Consider the following 21,719-nt stretch of genomic DNA (forward strand, 5'->3'; position numbering starts at 1 on the left):
TCGGGAGGCTGAGACAGGAGAATGGCGTGAACCCGGGAGGTGGAGCTTGCAGTGAGCCGAGAGCCGGCCACTGCACTCCAGCCTGGGCAGCAGAGCAAGACTCCGTCTCAAAAAAAAAAAAAAAAAAAAAAAAAAAAAAAAAAAGTACTCAGAGTCCTTAGTATAACAAAGTCCTGAAGGTAGGAATTAAAAGCAATAGAGGGAAGGACAGTGACTATAAAAAATATTCAAGGTCTGTGGGAGGTCAACACCTCTGGACCCCCTGGTGGTGGGGGGGCACTTCTCGCCCATTTGCACCTTTCTTGCTAGTGTAAAAACCCTGAAGTTGTCTCAGGCTAGATATATAACCCTCACTCATGTCTGCCGGAGCTCTCCCCCAGATATGAATCATATTTGTAGGTTTCTTTGACAACCAACCACTCATTGATATGCTTGGAAGACTGCACCCCCACATTCTTAAAAATACAATGGCACTCCCCCCGATAGGCAAGTCCCCGGACTCTGACACATATCTTCAATTGAAAGCAGACCCAGAAAGGAAAAACTGCATAATACACCATCCTTTAATGTTTGCCCAGAATTTCCAATACTAGAAACCCCACTGCAGAGCAGAAAGACTATTTGGTAGCTTCAAGGAACCATTTCAGGATATTGTAGTGTGGCCCTCAGTATTCAATGCTGCCTTAGAAGATCTTGCGATCCTCTCTCTTCTTGCCCCAAGTACCAGAGTTCATAAGCCACTGAACCAACCAGAGGGGAGTTCTTTTTGGTCCTGGTTTAAAGAAAACAAAACAAGCTGTTGATCCTCCCACGACCTCTTGGGTAATGTCTCTATACCTGTGATAAACCGAAAACAACTAATAAAGGTGTGTATCCAGCCCTCACCCTCTTAGACCCGCTTCACAGACCTGGCTGAAACTCACATCCAGGCGAGGCTCTCACGTGACCCGTTCTAAACGCGTCACAGGGACACGTGGTTCTAGATACTTCTCCCCCTCCCCCTCAGGGGTGGATTGTTGACAAGGCCGCGGCAGTCACGTGATCTTACATCATCCCACCTCCTTTCCCTGAAATCTCTGGCCCGGATGCGTCCCTCTTTCTCCACCCCGCCGAGCCTAAACTAGAGACGGGGAGGCAGACAGGATAGTGTGCCGGTTTCGTGGTCTCTGAATCCACAACCTCTAGTCTGAACACAGAGAGCACAAATTTGTCGATCACTTCAGGAAGCCGAGGAAGAACCACGCCCCGCTGAAGGGCTCAGGGAACGTGCGCTCCCCCGCCCCGCCCCCTCCTCCCCCAGCACTCACTCTGTGGTAGCGGCGGAGGGCGGAGGGATCCGGAGGCGGCGGAGGGAGACGTCATTGCAGGGTTGTTTGTCAGTCTCGGTGGCGGCGGCGGCGGCAGCGGCGATCCACAGTGATTCGGCCGCCGCGCCGGGGGGTGGGGGGGCTGCGCGGGACTCTTTTCTTTCAGACTGACCGCGGGGCAGCTGCGGAGCATGTCGACCCCGGCCAGGAGGAGGCTTATGCGGGATTTCAAGCGGTAAGGACCTTCAGCTTCGCATAGATGACGGCCCCTCAAAGCTGCGGGGCTGCAGAGCGTGGATCCCGGACACCTTCCCCTTATGACCCTCAGAGGGCCGGCTGTGGGCCCAGCGGGACTGGCGGAAGCCGGGTCCTACCTCGGCCCCTACTCTCCTTATCCTTGCGGCTCGCTCTGGCGCCCGAAGAAATTTCGATACTGCTTCCCCTCCCCCCAAAAAGTAAAACGATGTCGATCGACTGGTCTAGGGTTCCCTGCTGCCCATTTCGGCCAGCTGCCCGGCGTCTCGTCCAGGGGATCAGACATCATCCACCCGCCCCTGCACCCTGCGGCGCCCCTTTCTTGTCCCCTCAAAGTGAGCTCCCGCGGGAGCTTGTTCTCCGGCAGCACCAGTCAGCTTTGTTTCATGGCCCTTCAGTCTTATCCGAGGAGCCGGGTTGGGGCGAACCTCCCCAGCCCCCCACCCCCGCCAGTCCTTTCCATTTCTGCCGTGAGGGTGGGGTCCAGTGCGTGAGGCCCGGAGGTTAACCCATCCCCGAAACCCGACTCTGTCCCCGCCCGCCTGAAAGGACCTTGGGAACTGACTTAGAGATCTGGGACCTTAGAGCTGGCCACCCCGGCTGCCAGTGCCTTCTGGAACTCAGATCTGGCTGGTGAAGAAAGCCCTATCTATAGCCTCCCGAGTCTGGAAAAATGCCTTCCCTTAGACTGGCGCTAATTTGATACTCCTGGGCCTCCTTTGGTAAATAAAATAGGGTTTTGTTAGGAGGTATTGGGGTTGTGAGGAAGAAAATGATTATTCCGTTAGTTTACCTTTTATTGGATACTTAGAGACATAGAAAAAATAAGTGAGAAAACATTTTGATATTCTGCACATTTTTCTTAAAATTTTTTCTGGGGACACCTACCCTAATTGAACAAAATAGCATAAAAACATAGATTTGTCGCTCAGGAAGTCACCTCTCAGTTATTATAAAGCTTATGTGAGGCATTTGGATTTGGCCAACTTATTTAATTCATTCGTAGCTTCTCTTAGCCATTTAAAGGTAGGCGTCAAGCAGTGCAGTTCTTCTAAGGCTTCTGTTTGTGGTGGCCTAATTTGCTTGAGATTGATTAAAACCCATTTTTTTTTTATGTGGACTAGTTGCAAATTATGATGCCCCATGAAAACAACTGCATATGTATTTGTGTGTGTATATAATGTAGCATTTTAAATTGAGGTTACCGTCTCTAAAAGGAGATGCCCTTTTTGGTGCACAAGTCATTTTTCTAAAGCTTGAAATCAGTGTATCTGATTAGTACTCATGACTAAAATTCAGATAGTAAACTAGTTCATGTCATTGTCGCCCTGGCTCCTTACTGTAATGCTCTGCTTAATTCTGAGTTGAATACATGGCACCTTTTGTAGTTATCCAGAGATCTGCAGGTTACAAGAATTTGACTATGACGAATGTTGGAAAGCCTTGTATTGAGTCTCCTGATTTGAGAGGTAGATTTGATGTTAGTGCAGAGCCTTTAAAATAGGGACTGGCGGAAAACCTACTGATTACTTTTTAAAGCCATTACTGTTTGAAGCAAAAGGGATGGAGTAAATCTGCTGCCTAATACTAGTTTCCTAGTTTAATGTGTTTTCAGTCATTTCGTGTTTACACTGAGGTTTGCTTTTTTTTTTTTTCTTGTAGCCATTTTGCAGAAGTAGCCGTGGTTAGGATACACATGCATGTTTAGAGCAGCAAAATCAATGGTTCTGTAAAAATATTACTTGCTTTTGAGGTTTTAAACTTTTTTTGGTGTAAGAGGACAGTCTATATATATACATCAATTCTTGAAGAGATAATCTTGATAATATTGAAAGAGGGATGATTCTCAAGCCTTTTGGATTTTTAGGTAATTTGGAGAGGTATTTAATAAGTATATATACCTAGTTAATATATCTAAGTTATATGGTTCTTTTTAGTTCACAATAACAAGGAAATGGAGTTAGTCTGTGTCTCAAAATAGATGGTGTAGTGTCTGTCGGTGTTTATGTGGCCTCCTTAGTGGTCTTAATGTTCAAATTTTTAAATTACAACGCTGGATTTCTAGGTTACAAGAGGACCCACCTGTGGGTGTCAGTGGCGCACCATCTGAAAACAACATCATGCAGTGGAATGCAGTTATATTTGGGTGAGTTGAAAGGTTTAACAAATAATAGGTGTGTGCTGAATCTTTAAGAAAAGTGAACATATAACAACTGTCTAGGAAAAGAAACTGAGGTGGAATGAGAGATCTTAAGGACTAAAACTGCAAGATAAATTAGAAAAAAATTTTTTTCAATTAGAGTTTTGGCCCAGCACAGTAGCTCAACGCCTGGGAGGATCACTGGAGCCCAGGAGTTCATCACCAGCCTGGGCGATATAGTGAGACAGTGAGACTCTGTCCCCTCGCCACCAAAAAAAGAGTTTTGGCCCAGTCTGGGCAACATAGTGAGAGACCTCGTCTCTACAAAAAGTATAAAACTAACTGGGCATGGTGGTGCCCAGCTACTTGGAAGGCCGAGGCAGGAGGATCGCTTGAGCCCAGAAGTTTGAGGCTGCAGTGTGCCACTGCACTCCAGCCTGGGCGGCCAGCTTTCCAAAAAAAAAAAGGAAAAAGTTGCAGCAGTTATACAAAGTTTATTTGCTGTTTGATGTTATTACATATGGTTTTATAATCACTTGGGGTTTCACTTTTAAGATACTACTCAAAACTAAATGGGATGGAATAATAAAGGAGAAACAATAAGTTACTTTGTATGAAACATTATTATGCAAATGCTCTCATCTCAAATGTTAAAAGGTTTGGAACCAAAAATATTAAGAACTTCCACTGCTGCAAGAATTTAAGTGAAAATGATTCACAGCCCAGTGTGAAATAACGAATGCAGCCATTTGAGAAGCAGCTGTAAATTTTACGTACTATATATATTGCATATATGCTTTTTAATTTAAAATTTCCTTATGCTTTTTCTTTGGTTTTTCTAGACTTGATCTATTTTTTTCTTTCATTCCTTTGATACTAAAGTTTTGCATTAAAAAGTAAAAGGAATATGCTGATAAACAGAATTCTGACACTACAGAATCAGCTACAAGAGTCTACATTTAAAGACTAGTGGAAAATGAGTGAAGTTCATCCTCATAAAGTACTTCTGAATCTGAGTTAAATACATGGCACCTTCAGGATATTATCCTGCTGCTTTGAGATCCTGAATATGCCTTGCAAGTAATAATTAAGCTTTATGCTGCTGCTTAGGAAAGATGAAATTGGGATATGGGGGCAAGGATCTGAGCAAACAAATCTGGCTCTTTGGTGACATCAGCTATGCTTAGCCTATTTGAACAAAAGGTGTGGCTCCATTGGAAAGCAGGACACTTGGGTTTAGCATCATAACTAGAGTATTGCTTTACTTCTTACTGCTGTAAAATGAAAAGATGACTTTCCCTCTTAAGAATATACTTAAGGCCAGGTGTGGTGGCTCACGCCTGTAATCCCAGCACTTTGGGAGGCTGCAACGGGTGGATCACCTGAGGTCAGGAGTTCAAAACCAGCCTGACCAAGATGGTGAAACCCCCATCTCTACTAAAAATATAAAAATTAGCCGGGCGTCTGTAATCCCACCTACTCGGGAGGTTGAGGCAGGAGAATTGCTTGAACCTGAGAGAAGGAGGTTGCAGTGAGCCGAGAATGTGCCATTGCACTCCAGCCTGGGGGACAAGAGCAAAATTCCGTCTCAAAAAAAAAAAAAAGAATATACATATGTACAAAATGACTGGTCAGTATTAATGAAAGTTTTTTTGTGCTAAAATTATGGGCAAGTTTTTTTGTTTGGTTTCGTAAAACCACCCTAAAAAGAAAGCTTAGAACAAAAGTTATACTTTATGCCTGGGTCTTTGAAAATTCAGGGCTAAGGTGTTATTAAACTCTACCTTAAAACTCTACAAATCATCAGAATGAGTCCCTCTTTTTCTGTTGGAGTTTATCCTTTCCATTCTTGAAAATCAAGAAAAAGCAGAATGAGAAACTTCTTTTAATCAGAAATCTTCTTGTTTTCAGACCAGAAGGGACACCTTTTGAAGATGGTAAGTCATACTCATTATGTTTTCTATAGTGTTATGAGGTTACTTTTTGGTAGAAAATTGTAACACCAACATTATCTACTTGAAGCCATTTTCTGTGGTTAATAGGCCAAGTTAAAAGTAAAGCTATGGAAAATTTATACTTTATAAGGGACTTTTTCCCACAGCAGCTTGGTCACCTCCATTCGTAACCGGTATTAAAGGTTACTTTAATGGTTTCGTGTAGAACTGTAAGGCGAGATGGCAATGTTTATGTTGAGAATAGTTTAAATTTAGGTGGCCTTAATAAAGATATCTCTGAGGTGAACACCAGAAGAGTAAATCATGCTGTTTTACTTTGTTATCTTTGATACTTGACAGGGTGTTGAGTTGAACTTTTTCATAAACATACGTAGCTGCCAGTAGTTTCAAGTACTACTAGCATTTAACACCCATAAGTAGTTACCATTTTGCATAATCTTTGGCATCTCAGGTTGCGTATTTTCATCGGGGCGAGGAAAATGGGAAACGAGTTCTAATAACGTATTTATAATTGAGCTTATCAAATTGATTTTAACCAGGTACTTAGACTTTTCCTAATTATAGTATTGGATTTTAAGAAAGTATTAAACAGCTTTGTTATTAACAAAATGACTTCAGAATTAATCCATCAAAAATATTTATCCGAGAATATTGATAATTCTCTGTTTGTAAGGACGTAATCTCAATGTCCAGTAGGAGAAATGGTTAAGCAAATTATGATGTATCTGGATTCTGGAATATGTACCTGTTAAAGAATAAGGTAGATTTGGACATACTGTCTTAAGAGGACAAAAAAACTGCAGGATAATGTTTGTTGTAGCATCACATTTTTAGTAAATACATATATGCATGTGTGTCTATGTTAAAGGGTTATATATCAAACTGTTATCAGTGATTATCTGTAGGTGGGGGTAAGGAGTTGAAAGAGGTACAAAAGATGCCAGGTGGCCAGGGGCAGTGGCTCACACCTGTATAGCCAGCGCATTGGTAGGCTTAGGCAGGTGGATCATGGATCACTTGAGCCCAGGAGTTTGAGACCAGCCTGGGGGAGCCCTTCTTTACAAAAAATTAGCCAGGCATGGTGGTACATGCCTTTAGTCCCAGCTACTTGGGAGGATCACTGGAGCCCGAGAGGTCGAGGCTGCAGTGAGCCCTGATGGAGCCACTGTGCTCCAGCCTGGGCGACAGAGTGAGACCCTGTCTTAAATTACCAATTTTTCTTAATTTCTTAATTTAAAGACATTTTTATTAGTATTAGGAAGCTCTGGATCCTTGAGCATCTTTTGTGTGTGTGTGTGTCGCCCTCTCACCCAGGCTGGAGTGCAGTGGCGCAGTCTTGGCTCTCTGAAACCTCCGCCTCCCAGGTTGAAGTGATTCTCATGCCTCAGCCTTCCAAGTAGCTGGGATTATAGACATGCGCTACCATGCCCGGCTGATTTTTGTATTTTTAGTAGAGACGGGGTTTCACCATGTTGGCCAGGCTGGGGCCTTAAACTACTGACGTCAGGTGATCTGCCCACCTTGGTCACCCAAAGTGCTGGGATTACAGGCATGAGCCATGCCCAACCAAGTATCTGTCTTTTTAATATTCTGTATGATAGGAAGTAAGATGAACAAAGCACTTCTGCATGTCATAGTATGATAGTTGTCTGGAAGAAAAGCACTTCTGCAGTTGTTGAAGTTGCAATTTGAACTTTTTTCATGGAACATTTTTACTTGAAAATACAGATAAGCTATGGTTATTCAGGTTTGAATATATGGCAGACATAATCTCAGAAGTGATGTAATAAGCTTGGTGTGGTGGCAGGCACCTGTAATCCCAGCTACTCGGGAGACTGAGGCAGGAGAATTGCTTGAACCTGGGAGACAGAGGTTGCAGAGCGCCGAGATTGCACCATTGCACCCCAGCCTGGACAACAGAGCAAGACTCCATCTCAAAAAAAATAAAAATAAAAAGTGGGGGGAGATCTAAGTGGGTTGTTAGGTTAAGGATAACGACTGAAGATATTTGTTGCTGTTGATAAAATGACAGCTTCCTGATACTTACTTTTTGATGTTAGTGGGTAGTGTTACCTGTTGTGATTTTTTTGATAGTATATAATGGAATATGGCAACATTTGGAAGATCTGTAAAGCTGAGTCACCCAATATTTTGTAGATGTCCCAGGAGTAATAATACAAAACCATGAATGGGTAAAACGTATGTGAAATGAACAGATTTTAATGTAACTGAGTACAAAAAGTTGACTAATAATTTCAGATTCTATATTGCAGCAAACCTTTAAAAGAACTACCATTTCTTTGGTATAATATCAAAACAGAATAGCTACAGTTACCTGAAAAAGCTATTAAAATACTACTTTTTTTGCCGGGCGCGGTGGCTCATGCTTGTAATCCCAGCGCTTTGGGAGGCCAAGGTGGACGGATCACCTGAGGTCAGGAGTTCAAGACCAGCCTGGCCAACATGGTGAAACCTCGTCTCTACTAAAAATACAAAAATGAGCCAGGCAGGATGGCGTGTGCCTGTAATCCCAGCTACTCCAGAGGCTGAGGCAGGAGAAATGCTTGAACCCGGGAGGTGGATAGATTGAGTGTAGAAGCAGATAAGAGAATCCAGCGGTCTTCTGTTAAACTAATCATTAAAGAGACAGTTGCAAATATGTAAAACAATGCTTACACTTACCACCAACTTGGGGAGAAATATAATTTTAATTTATATTATGTGTAATGGGTTTGCAGTTTAACCTACCTTTTTTTTTTTTTTTTTTTTTTGGAAACAGTCTTGCCTCGCTCATGTCACCCAGACTGGAGTGCAGTGGTGCGATCTCGGCTCACTGCGACCTCTGCCTCCCAGGTTCACGCGATTCTCTTGCCTCAGTCTCCTCAGTAGCTGAGATTACAGGCACCTCCATACCTAGCTCATTTTTGTACTTTTAGTAGAGACAGGGTTTCACCATGTTGGCCAGGCTAGTCTCCAACTCCTGACCTCAGGTGATCCGCCCATCGCTTAGCCTCCCAAAGTGCTGGGATTACAGGCATGAGCCACCGCACCCGGCTACAGTTATTTTTAATGAAGATTTTCTGAGTTAAACTTTTTTTTTTTTGAGATGGAGTCTTGTTTTGTCGCCCATGCCAGAGCATAGTGGCATTTTCTGGGCTTACTGCAACCTCCACCTCCTGGGAGCGTCCTTTGCCATGTGGTAGTCAGCCCCTCTCAAAATCCTTTGACCACCCGTCATTCTAAGCTATAATAAACTATTTGTAGTTCTTCAAATATGCATTTTAAATCTTGGTAGCTAAGGCCTAGTTGCCTTCCAAAAATATGACAGTTAACACTCCCACCAATAGCAACATGAATGTGCTTGTTCCCCAACTGCTTGCCAATGCTGCGTGCTATCATTCTAACATAAATAGAGTATATTTAGTATGTTTTGTGTGCCGAACCAAAGTTGACATACTAACTTTTATGTGGTTGTACAAAAACCAGTATGCCGTTGAGAATTGATGAAGAGATTAAAAAGTCATGCTTGTCTTTACTATAATTATTTTGTTTTCTCTCTAGGTACTTTTAAACTAGTAATAGAATTTTCTGAAGAATATCCAAATAAACCACCAACTGTTAGGTTTTTATCCAAAATGTTTCATCCAAATGGTAAGTAGCATTTTATAGATTTGGCAGATGATAGTGGGGAAAGAGTTGTTTCCCTCCTTTTAGCTCTTTCACCTGACATTTCACTGTTAGGACTCACTTGTAGGTGTTGCCTCCATGTCCATGTTAGCCATGTATTTTGTTGCGGGTTTTTTTTTTTTTTTTTGGAGATGGAGCCTGGCTCTGTCGCCCAGGCTGGAGTGCAGTGGCGCAATCTCAGCTCACTGCAAGCTCCGCCTCCCAGGTTCATGCCATTCTCCTGCCTCAGCCTTCCGAGTAGGTGGGACTATAGGCGCCCGCCACCACACTTGGCTTATTTTTTGTATTTTTAGTAGACATGGGGTTTCACCGTGTTAGCCAGGATGGTCTTGATCTCCTGACCTCATGATCCACCCACCTTGGCCTCCCAAAGTGCTGGGTTTGTTGTGGATTTTTGGTTTGTTTCTTGTTTCTTCAGAGACAAGGTTATACTCTGTCACCCCTGCTGGAGTGCAGTGGTGCAATCACAGTTCACTGTTACCTCAGACTCCTGGGTTCAAGTAATTCTCCTGCCTTAGACTCCTAAGTAGCTAGGATGACAGGCATGGACCACCATGCCCAGCTAATTTTTTTTGTTTGTTTTCTTTTTCTTCTTTGTAGACACAAAGTCTCTACATGTTACCCAGGCTGGTCCTTGAACCCCTAGCCTCAAGCAGTCCTCCCACTTTGACCTCCCAAAGCACTGTGATTACAGGAATGGGCCACCTTTTCCAGCCTTTAGCTATGTTTCTGTAGCTAGAATCTTATGAAGCTTCCAAATTTGAGGTCAAGTTGTTTTAATAACCCCTGAATTAAAAGTCATATGTGGTCGGGCATGGTAGCTCATACCTGTAATCTCAACACTTTGGGAGACCAAGTTGGGTGGATCACCTGAGGTCAGGAGTTTGAGACCAGCCTGGCCAACATGGTGAAGCCCCATCATTACTAAAAATGCAAAAATTAGCCAGGCATGATGGTGGGCACCTGTAATCTCAGCTACTCAGGAGGCTGAGACAGGAGAATCGCTCGAACCTGGGAGGCGGAGGTTGTAGTGAGTCGAGATCACAACACTGCACTTCAGCCTGGGTGACAAAGCAAGACTCTGTCTCCAGAAACACAAAGGTAATATGTTAAGCTAGACACAGTGGTGCACACCTGTAGTCCCAGCTACTCCGAAGGCTAAGGCAGGAGGGTGGCTTGAGGCCAGCCTAGGTAACATAGCAAGATCCTGTCTCTACTAAAATAAATAGATAAAAGTATTATCTATTTATTTGTGGAATTGTGAAAAATAACAAGAAAAATCTGTTGGCTAAAATTAAGCGTTTCAAAAATACAATTTTGGCCAGGCACAGTGGTTCATACCTATAATCCCAGCACTTTGGGAGGCCAAGGTGGGAAGGTTGCTTGAGCCCAGGAGTTAGAGACCAGCCTGGGCAACACAGTGAGGTCCCATCCCTATAAAAAATTTTAAAAGTAGCAGGGCACGGTGGATCACACCTGTAGTCTCAGCTACTTATGGAGGCTGAGGTGAGAGGATCACTTGAGCCCAGGAGGTCAAGGCTGCAGTGAGCCATGACTGTCCTACTGCACTCTAGCCTGGGCAACAGAGCAAGATCCTATCTCAAAAGTACAATTTTGCATATACAAAATTGGAGTCAGTGACCATGCACAGTGGTTCATGCCTATTAATTCCAGCACTTTGGAAGGCTGAGGCAGGTGGATTGCTTGAGCCCAGGAGTTAAAGACCAGCTTAGGCAACATGGTGAAACCCTGTCTCTACAAAAAATACAAAAATTAACTGGGCACAGTGGTGCATACCTGTATTCCCAGCTACTAGGGAGGCTGAGGTGGGAGAATTGCTGGAGCCTGGGAGGTTGAGGCTGTAGTGAGCCATGATTGCACCACTGCACTCCACCCTGGGTGACAAAGCAAGACCCTGTCTCAAAAAAAAAAAAAAAAAAGAAAATTGGGATCATTTATATATAAAATGAGGTGTGTGTTTGTTTTAATATACTGTGAACATTTTCCCTTATTTTATTTTTTATTTTGAGACGGAGTCTCACTCTGTCGCCGCGGCTGGAGTGCAGTGGCCGGATCTCAGCTCACTGCAAGCTCCGCCTCCCGGGTTCACGCCATTCTCCTGCCTCAGCCTCCCGAGTAGCTGGGACTACAGGCGCCCACCACCTCGCCCGGCTAGTGTTTTGTATTTTTTAGTAGAGACGGGGTTTCAGAATGTTAGCCAGGATGGTCTCGATCTCCTGACCTCGTGATCTGCCCGTCTCAGCCTCCCAAAGTGCTGGGATTACAGGCTTGAGCCACCACGCTCGGCCATTTTCCCTTATTAAATATTCTGGGCCGAGCACAGTAGCTCAAGCCTGTAATCCCAGCACTTTGGGAGGGAAAGGTGGGCAGATCAGGAGGTCGAGATCAAGACCATCCTGGCCAACATGGTGAAACCTCATCTCTACCAAAAATACAAAAATTAGCTGGGCATGGTGGCGCGTGCCTGTAGTCCCAGCTACTCGGGAGGCTGAGGCAGGAGAACTGCTTGAACCAGGGAGGCAGAGGTTTCAGTGAGCTGAGATCATGCCACTGCACTCCAGCCTGGCAACAGAGCAAGACTTCATCTCAAAAAAATAAGTGTTCTGATACATCTTTTTTTTTTTTTTTTTTTTTTTTGCGACGGAATCTTGCTCTGTCGCCCAGGCTGGAGTGCAGTGGCCGGATCTCAGCTCACTGCAAGCTCTGCCTCCCGGGTTTACGCCATTCTCCTGCCTCAGCCTCCCGAGTAGCTGGGACTACAGGCACCAGCCACCTCGCCCGGCTAGCTTTTTGTATTTTTTAGTGGAGACGGGGTTTCACCGTGTTAGCATTTTTAATGGCAAAATGTTCTGTTACATAGATTTACTATATTTTTAACCAGTGTCCAATTGTTGATAGTTTTCAATTGTTTATAATTTTAAATAGCACTTTGAACATTCTTAAAAATAAATCTTAAAAAAAATTTTTTTTTTTTTTTTTTTTTGGGAAAAAGACTCGCTCTGTCACACAGGCTGGAGTACAGTGGTGTGATCTTGACTCACTGCAACCATTACCTCCTGGGTTCAAGTGATCTTTAGCCTCAGCCTCCTGAGTAGCTGGGACTGCAGATGTGTGCCACCATACCCAGCTAATTTTTTTTTTTTTTTTTTTTTTGAGACACAGTCTTGCTCTATTGGCCAGGCTGGAGTGCAGTGGCATGATCTCAGCTCACTGCAACCTCTGCTTCCCAGGTTCAAGTGATTCTCCTGCCTCAGCCTCCCAAGTAGCTTCATACCCAGCTAATTTTTATATTTTTAGTAGAGATGGGGTTTCACCATGTTGGCCAGGCTGATCTTGAACTCCTGACCTCAGGTGATCTGCCTGCCTTGGCCTCCCAAGTGTTAGGATCACGGGTGTGAGCTGCTGTGCCTGGCCTGAAAATAAATCTTTCCAGATACTAATTATTTTTTTTACTGAGTTTTTTGTTTGTTTTTTTTAATTGCTGCATAACAAATAGACTAAGTTTTTTAAATGTGGGGATAACTGGGTCAGAGGCTTGTGTGTTTTTAAAGCTTTAATACCATTTTCAATTTTTTTCCTTCAGTGGAATTGTTCTCATTTTCACTTGGTAGAGTAGTTTGTTACTACTCTTCATTAAATGATGGCTAATTACTTTGTAATACATTTGGTCTTCCTTGACATCTTGCTGTTTACATCTATTATTTATATTTCTGGATTATTAATTACCACGTGAAAGACTTCTCCAAATTCTTGAAGCTCCTCTTCAGTTCTACAGCCTTTGCTCATTTAAATGTGGTGTTCCCCATCAGCCAACTCACTTTCAAGAACATCATTTTCAGAGGTCCTCTTGGTCATGTCTCTAGTACTGCAGAATACATTATAGAGCTCCCTACCCAGAGGACAGATGTGTTTTGTTTGTGTCTGGAATCAAGATGACTTTCCAGTAATAGATACTACCTTTGGCGCTTCATTGCTGTGAAGTTGCTTTTTCATTCTAGTTGCCTTTTTTGCTTTTTGTTTTTGGTCTGACACGGGTTTAATTTTATTTTCTGTTTCTCTTTTGGGGGAAGTTCCTAAGTCATTTACCATTTATTCCACTGTAGCTTTATCTTGCTTAGACTTGTTATTGAGTCAAACCAAACCAGTTATGGTAAGAGGGTCTTTAAATCAAAGTGGGAAAGACTGTAGAATGAGTAAGGGGTGTAAGTGTAGGGTTATCAACTTAAGCAAATTTTTTTTTTTTTTTTTTTGAGACAGAGTCTCGCTCTGTCGCCCAGGCTGGAGTGCAGTGGCCAGATCTCAGCTCACTGCAAGCTCCGCCTCCCGGGTTTACGCCATTCTCCTGCCTCAGCCTCCCAAGTAGCTGGGACTACAGGCGCCCGCCAACTCACCCGGCTAGTTTTTTGTATTTTTTAGTAGAGACGGGGTTTCGCCGTGTTAGCTAGGTTGGTCTCGATCTCCTGACCTCGCGATCCACCCGTCTCGGCCTCCCAAAGTGCTGGGATTACAGGCTTGAGCCACCGCGCCCGGCCAACTTAAGCAAATTTTTAAGCAAACACAGTGTATTTGGTTTTCACATCTCTTCATATTTATAGCATGGTTTCCCTTTTTTTCTGTTACGAGTCCTTTTTTATAATTTAACTTTCTGGTTTACTTTTTTAAAAACATTTATTGAAATATAATTTACACACCAAGCTGTTCACCCACTTAAATTGTACAGCTCAAATGGTTTTTAGCATAGTCACAACCATTACCATGACCACTTTAAAACCAACAAAAGCCCCATAACTTTTATCTTAGCAGTCAACTGTGTTTGTCCTAACCCTCCCCACTTCAGTCCTAGGGTAACCCCTAATCTGTTTTCCCTCTAGATTTGACTATTCTGGACATTTCATATAAACGGAGTCTTACAACATGTGGTCCTTTGTGACTAACTTCTGTCACCCAGCATGAAGTTTTCAAGGCTCATCTATGTTGTGACATAATAGTATTTGTGATTCATTTTTTATTGCTGAATAATATTCCATTGTATGGATATTCTGTATTTTGTTCATTCATCAGTTGATAAGATGTTTTGAGTTCTGGTTTACTTTTGGAATCTCAGAAATAGTTACTCAGAACTTTAAAATTGTTTTATACTTTTATGGGTTTTACACAGTTGCCAATTTTTGCTTTAGGCGGCTAAGTTTGATGTTTTTGTGGGATGGACAGTAAGTTGGCTTTGAAGCTGAGAGATAGATCTAGGCTAAGGCCAATGATTGGAAGTACTGAGCACATGGATGGTAACTGAGGCCACAGGAGTGAATAATATTGCCCAGTGTGTGTATAAAGGGTAAGAAGGAAAAAGGCCTATGATAGAGTCTGGAAGAATCACAGTGTTTAAGTGTGATTTGCTCCCCACTCCCTGTTATGGTTTGCTCCATGAAGTGGTATCTGTAACATTTAAATGCATTTACCCTTTGTTATACATAGCAGCTCACTTCTAGACATTTTTTCTACAGATAGTCTCACAGTTGGGCAAATATTTATATTCATTGCTTGTATTTTCACAGAATCAGTCTAAAAGGGGAAGAACCCTCCCAGATGTTCAGGACTTTTGATACCTGTCACTTGATTTTTTTTTAATGAAAGGAATATGTATACTCATTGCACAAATAAATCATAAACACAAGGAAGGATAAAGAAAATAAGATAGGCCAGTCACGGTGGCTCACGTCTGTAATCCTAGCACTTTGGGAGGCTGAGGCAGGTGGATCACGAGATCAGGAGTTCGAGACCAGCCTGGCCAGCATAGTGAAACCCTGTCTCTAATAAAATATAAAAAATTTACTGGGCATGGTGACATGTGCCTGTAATCCCAGCTACTTGGGAGGCTGAGGCAGGAGAATTGCTTGAACCCGGGAGGCGGAGGTTGCAGTGAGCCGAGATTGCACCACTGCACTCCAGCCTGGGTGACAGAGCCAGACTCCATCTCAAAAAAAAAAAAAAAAAAAAAAGGATCATCCGCTGGGCGCAGTGGCTCACGCCTGTAATCCCAGCATTTTCGGAGACTGAGGCAGGCAGATCACCTGAGGTCAGGAATTTGAGACTAGCTTGGCCAACATGGTAAAACCCCATCTCTACTAAAAATACAAAAATTAGCTGGGTGTGGTTGTACGTGCCTGTGACCCCAGCTACTCGGGAGGTTGAGGCAGGAGAGTTGCTTGAACCCAAGAGGTAGAGGTTGCAGTGAGCTGAGTTCTCACCACTGCACTCCAGCCTGGACAATAGACCGAGAATCCATCTGAAAAAAAAAAAAAGGCCGGGCACGGTGGCTCATGCCAGCACTTTGGGAGGCTGAGACGGGTGGATCACCTGAGGTCAGGAGTTCAAGACCAGCCTGGCCAACATGGTGAAACCACGTCTCTACTAAAAATGCAAAAATTAGCTGGGCATGGTGGCGGGCACCTGCAATCCCAGCTACGTGGGAGGCTGAGGCAGGAGAATCCCTTGAACCTGGGAGGCGGAGGTTGCAGTGAGTCGAGATTGCACCATTATACTCCATCCTGGGCAACAAGAGCAAAACTATGTCTCAAAAAAAAAAAAAAGGACAAGAAAATAAGATCATCCATAACCCTACTATTACAAATATCCACTACTTACATTTTGACATTCAGTCTTACGAATGTTTTTGTGACTACATATACTTTAAATGAATTCATATAAAACTTTTTAATCACAATAGGGAATTATAAATAAAAACATATTTTTAAGGTAATATTCTGTGGATGTCTAACTCTATAAACAGTAGATATGTATCATTTCTGGTGTTTGTGTTGCTATTGCTTATATGAATGTATCAGTCATTGTTTATTTAGCCAGTTCCCTCTTTTATGGACCACAAGGTAGTTTTCAGTTTTTCACTTTTTTTTTTTTTTTTTTTGAGATAGAGTCTTGCTCTATTGCCCAGGCTGGAGTGCAGTGGCACGATCTCGGCTTACTGCAACCTCTGCCTCATGGGTTCAAGCAGTTCTCCTGCCTCAGCCTCCTGAGTAGCTAGGACTATAGGCGTGCACTACCATGCCTGGCTAATTTTTGTATTTGTAGTAGAGACGGGGTTTCACCATTCTGGCCAGGCTGGTCTGGAACTCATGACCTCATGATCCACCCGCCTCGGCCTCCTAAAATGCTGGGATTACAGGCGTGAGCCAGTGCACCTGGCTTTCTACTCTTATAAGTAGTAGTATAGTGAACAACCTGTAAGTCAATCTTCATGCATATCTACGTTTATTTCCTTAATTTCTAAGAGTGTAATTGCTATGTCAAAAATAAGCAGTTTTTTAAAAGCTTTAAGAATATTTAGAAATATGGAATTTAAATAGATTGCTAAATCATGTGTGTTGAAGAAATTTAACTCAAAGCCTCCTGATTGTAACATGCTGTGAAAGAACATGAAAATGAATCTTAGTTCATTTTCTGCTACAACAGAATAGCAGGGACTGATAATTTGTAAACAATAGTAGTTTGTATGGCTCATGGTTCTGGAGACTGGGAAGTCCAAGAGCATGGCACCGACACCTAAGCAAGGTCCTTGGTGCTGTGACATCCCATGGTGGAAGGCAGAATGACAAGTGAACACACAAGACATGAGAAACAGTGCCAGACTCATCCTATTATCTGGAGTCCACTCCTGCCATCAGCGCTCATGACCTAAGCACTTCTTAAAGGTCCCACTTCTCAACAGTGTTACAGTGGCAATTAAATTTCTTTTTTTTTTTTTCTAACTTAATTTTTTTTATTTTTATTTTTTTGAGACAGAGTCTTACCCTGTCATCCAGGCTGGAGTGCAGTGGTGTGATCTCGGCTCACTGCAACCTCTGCCTCCTGAGTTCAAGCGATTCTCCTGCCACAGCCTCCCGAGTAGCTGGGATTACAGGCATGCGCCACCACGCCTGGCTAATTTTTATATTTTTAGTAGAGACGGGGTTTCACCATGTTGGCCAGGTTGGTCTCAAACTCCTGACCTCAGGTGATCCACCCGCCTCAGCCTCCCAAAGTGCTGGGATTACCGGCATGAGCTACCGCGCCCGGCCTCCAGCAATTACATTTCAACATGAGTTTTGGAGGGAACATTCAAACTATAGCAGGTGCAGAATAAGAGACCTTAGTTTTTGGCCGGGCGCGGTGGCTCAAGCCTGTAATCCCAGCACTTTGGGAGGCCGAGGTGGGCGGATCACAAGGTCAGGAGGTCAAGACCATCCTGGCTAACACAGTGAAACCCCGTCTCCACTTAAAAAATACAAAAAATTAGCCGGGCGAGATGGCGGGCGCCTGTAGTCCCAGCTACTCGGGAGGCTGAAGCAGCAGAATGGCGTGGACCCGGGAGGCGGAGCTTGCAGTGAGCTGAGATCCGGCCACTGCACTCCAGCCTGGGCAACAGAGCGAGACTCCGTCTCAAAAAAAAAAAAAAGACCTTAGTTTTAAGACAGGTTTTCCTTTGATACAGAAGAATTTAGTTATTACCTAATATTTAAAACATCTAAGCCAAGCATTCTGTTTGTGGTAAAGATTTCTCTTAACTGTTAGATATGACAAAGTGAATGTGTAACCAATTTTAGTGTTGTCTTTGCAGTGTATGCTGATGGTAGCATATGTTTAGATATCCTTCAGAATCGATGGAGTCCAACATATGATGTATCTTCTATCTTAACTTCAATTCAGGTAAGTGTGTGTTAGGATGTGTTATAATTTGTCAGTATTCTGTAGGATACAGTCAGCTCCTTTAGGAGCACTGTAACCTGCTTCGCACACAGGTAACCAATGGCAGAGCTTGGACAAGAATCCATGCTTTTCAGCTAACTTCTCTTTCAGTAGTGCCTACATGGGATCCAGTCTGCAGTCCCTTTCCTGATTGTGTAAGTTGTATGTTCTCACAGGTCAGACCTAATTTGTGTCCGTGAAGCAAAGTTTTTTCTGTCACACTTCTTTAATTCTGGTCTTTTTTTTTTTTTTTTTTTTGAGACAGAGTCTTGCTCCGTTGCCCAGGCTGGAGTGCAGTGGCTCAATACTGGCTCACTGCAACCTCTGCCTCCCAGGTTCAAGTGATTCTCCTGCCTCAGCCTCCTGAATAGCTGGGACTACAGGCATATGCCACTATGCCCAGCTAAGTTTTTTGTATTTTTAGTAGAGATGGGGTTTCACAATGTTAGCCAGGATGGTCTCGATCCAACCTCATGATCCGCTCACCTCAGCCTCCCAAAGTGTTGGGATTACAGGCGTTAGCTACTGTGCCAGGCCAATTCTGGTCATCTTACAAGCATTGTTTTTCAACCTTCCTATCTCACTCTTTTCCTGCTAAATGTATATGTTTTGTTGATTAAAGGAAATAAGACTTATCCCCCAACTTTTACTGTCAGACATTTGCAAAGTAACTGCAGTAGTAGAGTTTAACCTTGGAAAATGTTGGATACTGACAGATTTATTGATATTATATCTTAACCAAATTAAGCTATTCATTTCCTTGGTTTAATGAGAAAATCTCAATATGCTTAAGAATATTCTTTTCTGATTTCTTTGAAATTATATTTTTCTTTTTTTCTTTTTTTTTTGAGACGGAATTTCACCCTTGTTGCCCAGGCTGCAGTGCAATGGCGCAGTCTTGGCTCACCACTACCTCTGTCTCCCGGGTTCAAGCAATTCTTCTGCCTCAGCCTCCTGAGTAGCTGGGATTACAGGCATACGCCACCACACCTGGCTAATTTTGTATTTTTAGAAATTACGGGGTTTTCTTCACGTTGGTCAGGCTGGTCTCGAACTCTCTACCTCAGGTGATCTGCCCACCTCGGCCTCCTACAGTGCTGGGATTACAGGCATGAGCCACCACACCTGACCTCTTTTTCTTTTTAAATAGAAACAGGGTTTCCCTATGTTGCCCAGGCTGATCTTGAACTGCTGGGCTCAAGGGATCCTCCTGCCTCGGCCTCCCAAAGTGTTAGGATAACAGGCGCAAGCCACTGTACCCAGCCGAAATTGTAGGTCTTGGCAATTGAGAACATTATTTCCGAAGCTTAAGTTCCTTAGCAGCAGGAAACCTCATAGGATTTATCAAATCATTTCTAAAAGTATTTAGACCCAAAATTATATGACATGTTAATCTCTGAAGTAATTTATTGTTTTGTATAACTTCTCTGTAATATATTCCATATCTGACCCCTGTTAGTATAAAGAATAACTAAGCAAATCTGTTTTTTCTTTTCTTTCCTCCTAGTCTCTGCTGGATGAACCGAATCCTAACAGTCCAGCCAATAGCCAGGCAGCACAGCTTTATCAGGAAAACAAACGAGAATATGAGAAAAGAGTTTCGGCCATTGTTGAACAAAGCTGGAATGATTCATAATAGACAACTGGTCTGTTAATCTTTTTCATCATTGTTGTGTATAATTTACCTCTCAGTAGAAAGGCTAACAAATTTTAAGTGCCACAGGTTTTAAGGATTCTGCAGAAAAAAAAGAAAAAAGTCCTTCAGTTTAGAACCTACAAAAGCTTGTGTATCTTGATTAATGTACTTTTTATTGCATGGTGTGAACTAAGTTATTGCTGCATAAATTTGTAATATATCCTGTTTGTATTTTTTTCCAAGTGTATAATGTTGGTGTGGAGTTTTCATGACAGAATATACACATTTTGTAAATCTGTACTTTTTTCAAATATTGAATGCCTTATTTTTGAATTCTTTAGATTTTTAAATTGGAGAAAAGCACTTAAAGTTTTTTATATATGAATATTACATGTAAAGCTGTTAAAATACATAACTTCAGTGCAAGAGACTTTGTCACTTATTTCCTTATGTGTGTAGGAGGGGTTAATAAGTCTCTAGCTCTCCATCTATTGATAGTTTCATTTACAATTTCAAAAGAACATTCTTACATTTTACCAAGGAAGTCTTCAAATTTGATTCTAAATAGCAACTATAATCTCCAACTTTATTTTGAATGTACCTATATTAGTTTCAATTGAGTAATTCTAGACATAACTGGTTTGGTTCTGTCCAACTCTGTATTTAGGCCATTTGTTACAGTTTCTTCATGCATTACTTACTGTTAAAACTGTACCTTTTGCGGTTTCACAGTTGGCACTTCTGCCACGAGCAGAGAACTGATGCGACTTGTTTTGCTGCTTGGTAGCACTTTTAAAAATTTTTGATTAATGAAGAAAGTAAAACCATAAACATTTGCCAAAAATTCATGCCCCAGTATTAGCAATGAATTGATTGCATTGGTTTGAGAAAGGCACATCTTGGAGGGAAATCTTGGTGTAACTTAAATATTTGAAAATTACCTTTAATGCAATGCATATCTGTTTATTCTGGGAAATGTTTTAATGCCAGGGCCTGCCGAGTTGCTGCTTCTTGTGGAGATTTTTTTTTTCTTTTTAATCTCCTGAGTTGTATAAAAGTTGTACTGCATCTTAGTTTACTGGATAAATTTAAAACACAGTATTGTAGAAAGCTAATACAAAACTATCCTATGCCTTCAAATAGTATAGAAAATGGAAAATATACAAGTAAATTCTGTTGAACCACCTGTGTAGTCTCTCTAGTAGATAAAACAGCTATTTCAGTAACCCCAGGAGTTTCTTGTCATATCCATAAGATTGGGTTACAGTATGGCAATATCTGCAGCTTCTATTCATTATGCAATGTTTAACATTGATTGGATAAATGATTATGGGCTGGGCCAGGTGGCTCCCACTTGTAATCCCAGCACTTTGGGAGACAAAGGCGGGAGGATCACTTGAGGCCAGGACTTCAAGACCAGCCAGGGCAACATAATAAGACTTTGTCTCTACTTTAAATTTTTATAAAATCAATTGGGCATAGTGGCGCTTGCCTGTAGTCACAGCTACTTAGGAGGCTGAGGTGGCAGAATAGCTTGTGCCTAGGAGGTTGAGGCTGCAGTGAGCTGTGATTATGCCATTGCACTCCAGCCTGGGTGACAGAGCAATACCCCGTCTTAAAAAATAAAAGCGGCCGGGCGCGGTGGCTCAAGCCTGTAATCCCAGCACTTTGGGAGGCCGAGACGGGCGGATCACGAGGTCAGGAGATCGAGACCATCCTGGCTAACACGGTGAAACCCCGTCTCTACTAAAAATACAAAAAACTAGCCGGGCGAGGTGGCGGGCGCCTGTAGTCCCAGCTACTCGGGAGGCTGAGGCAGGAGAATGGCGTGAACCCGGGAGGCGGAGCTTGCAGTGAGCTGAGATCCGGCCACTGCACTCCAGCCCCGGCGACAGAGCGAGACTCCGTCTCAAAAAAATAAATAAAATAAAATAAAAGCTATTACTTGGCAAATTCTGGGGTAAGTGTATGATCTTAGG

General features: G+C 42.8%; 1 protein-coding gene across 1 annotated transcript; it reads left to right on the forward strand.

The window, feature by feature from the left end:
* The first annotated feature begins 1,357 nt into the window (after positions 1-1,357).
* UBE2B (ubiquitin conjugating enzyme E2 B) lies at positions 1,358-20,920 on the forward strand. The gene is made up of 6 exons (XM_010359943.1): positions 1,358-1,542; positions 3,628-3,708; positions 5,614-5,639; positions 9,219-9,308; positions 17,977-18,065; positions 19,612-20,920. The coding sequence occupies exons 1-6, from the start codon at positions 1,499-1,501 to the stop codon at positions 19,738-19,740; spliced, it is 459 nt and encodes a 152-aa protein (XP_010358245.1). The 5' UTR covers positions 1,358-1,498; the 3' UTR covers positions 19,741-20,920.
* The last annotated feature ends 799 nt before the right edge of the window (positions 20,921-21,719 follow it).

The sequence above is a fragment of the Rhinopithecus roxellana genome, chromosome 3 (assembly GCF_007565055.1).
Source record: "Rhinopithecus roxellana isolate Shanxi Qingling chromosome 3, ASM756505v1, whole genome shotgun sequence".
In the NCBI taxonomy this organism is placed as follows: Eukaryota; Metazoa; Chordata; class Mammalia; order Primates; family Cercopithecidae; genus Rhinopithecus; species Rhinopithecus roxellana.

What these genes read in the sequence shown, in the direction of transcription:
- UBE2B (XM_010359943.1), top strand. Translation starts at nt 1,499, where the DNA reads ATGTCGACCCCGGCCAGGAGGAGGCTTATGCGGGATTTCAAGCG. An exon ending in AGGGACACCTTTTGAAGATG is followed by an intron (nt 5,640 to 9,218) that starts GTAAGTCATACT and finishes TTTTCTCTCTAG; the next exon opens with GTACTTTTAAACTAGTAATA. An exon ending in CAAAATGTTTCATCCAAATG is followed by an intron (nt 9,309 to 17,976) that starts GTAAGTAGCATT and finishes TTGTCTTTGCAG; the next exon opens with TGTATGCTGATGGTAGCATA.